The sequence below is a fragment of the Seriola lalandi genome, unplaced genomic scaffold (assembly GCF_002814215.2).
Source record: "Seriola lalandi dorsalis isolate HSWRI2012SDOR001 ecotype SW California unplaced genomic scaffold, Sedor1 jcf7180002004755, whole genome shotgun sequence".
NCBI classification, from domain to species: domain Eukaryota; kingdom Metazoa; phylum Chordata; class Actinopteri; order Carangiformes; family Carangidae; genus Seriola; species Seriola lalandi.
In genome coordinates, this window is record NW_019475410.1 from 1 (window position 1) to 1,469 (window position 1,469).

Below are 1,469 nucleotides of genomic sequence, written 5' to 3' on the forward strand. Positions count from 1 at the left end.
ATTTATTTCTGGAGACTGTAGTTTTGCAGCAGCTGGTTAATATTCAGATCGATGCATTTAATGTCTTTGCAGACGGACATTTATTCTTAAATTTATCTTAACCTTTGTTTTCTTTGACAATGGTGTCCAAAAGGTCTCTGGATTGCACAACTTTTTTTTCTGCCTCCGGAGTCAGCTGAAAATGTCGGTAAAGGAAATGATTACACTAAGTCAAAGATTACCACAGACAAGAAATGACAACAAATACAATTTGTTGATTATTACCTTTATCTTGTAGAGTCCTCTGCCTAGGTTGACCAAATCTGTTGATGTCAGGCTGCTGCCATCCAAGGAAAGATACTGTACAGGGAGATGTGTGTTAGATAGAAGTGGAAATATATCACGTGTTTTCGTCTTTTCGTCTTTTGCAGAAATGGGTAAAGTGAAAGCTTACTTCTCCAGGTTCTTTGTATGCTGCTGTTCTTTTTCACATTTTTTAATTAAGGATAACATTCAGCAAAATACAGTGTTAACCCTATACCGAAAATAAGACATTATTTTATTACAGAAATAATAAAGCCCAGTGTTACATCATTAAATATATGGCAAAGATTTATTTTATTCTTCCAAAAGTCATTGATACCCACAGCCGAAAACAATGTAATGGTATGAACAATGAAAACTCCATCTAGTACCATGAGTACTTACTACCCACTGCAGTACCCAGATACCCACTATGGCATAAGTACACAGGTTTGAGGATACAGATGAGAAACTCCAGGCTCACACGGGATGAAGTCAGGAGACATGGTATCTCCTTCAATAGCTGGAAGTACAAGATAACAATACAAATTGCATTTTCTCTCATTGGTTGATACTGTAATTACATTTAACGTTTAGTCATTACGTGACTGACTATGCGCAATTACGCACAAATTACGCACAGCTAGAGGTAAAAGATCTCCAGTGTCCCCAAGTGTAATGCAAACACTTCTTATATTTTTTCATGCACACGGTCATTACCGATCTCGACAAAGTCATTGTCCTCCAGCACATCCTCGATGGTGTCATCCGCGTCCAACAAACCCAAACCCTGGCACCTGCGCACAACGAAGCGCGTGTCCTTCACCGCTGTGATGCCGCCGTTGTCTGGTTTGTTCTTGATGTAACGTTTTAGCGCCTCTTGTCCGAGCCACCTGATGGGGTTGGTGGTATCCCGGCATGGCACTGCCAGCCACTCATCTCTGATGTGGACAGTAAAACGAGGCATTGCGCTTTAGCGGGACTCTACTTGCAGTGAGCGCTGCTCATCGCTGTGCAAAGTACCACCCTGAGCTTCAGCAAGTTTCGCCACCAATCAGACGCACCGCTGGCGAGTCCCGCCTCGCCGGTGTCACACCTCTCGGGACCACTGACCTCCTCAGGTCAGTACACAGATGTTTGGACATATTGTAAACGTGATGAGTGAAGTTTGTTTGGAGATATTTTTT

General features: G+C 42.2%; 1 protein-coding gene across 1 annotated transcript; it reads right to left on the minus strand.

The window, feature by feature from the left end:
• Window positions 1–59: 59 nt before the first annotated feature.
• LOC111669307 (histidine ammonia-lyase-like) lies at window positions 60–1,311 on the minus strand. Its single transcript, XM_023425574.2, has 5 exons — window positions 1,003–1,311; window positions 745–805; window positions 434–461; window positions 265–339; window positions 60–175 (listed from the first exon to the last, which is right to left on the minus strand). Exons 1-5 carry the CDS (start codon window positions 1,247–1,249, stop codon window positions 98–100), a joined length of 489 nt encoding a protein of 162 aa, XP_023281342.1. The 5' UTR covers window positions 1,250–1,311; the 3' UTR covers window positions 60–97.
• Between the last annotated feature and the right edge of the window lie 158 nt (window positions 1,312–1,469).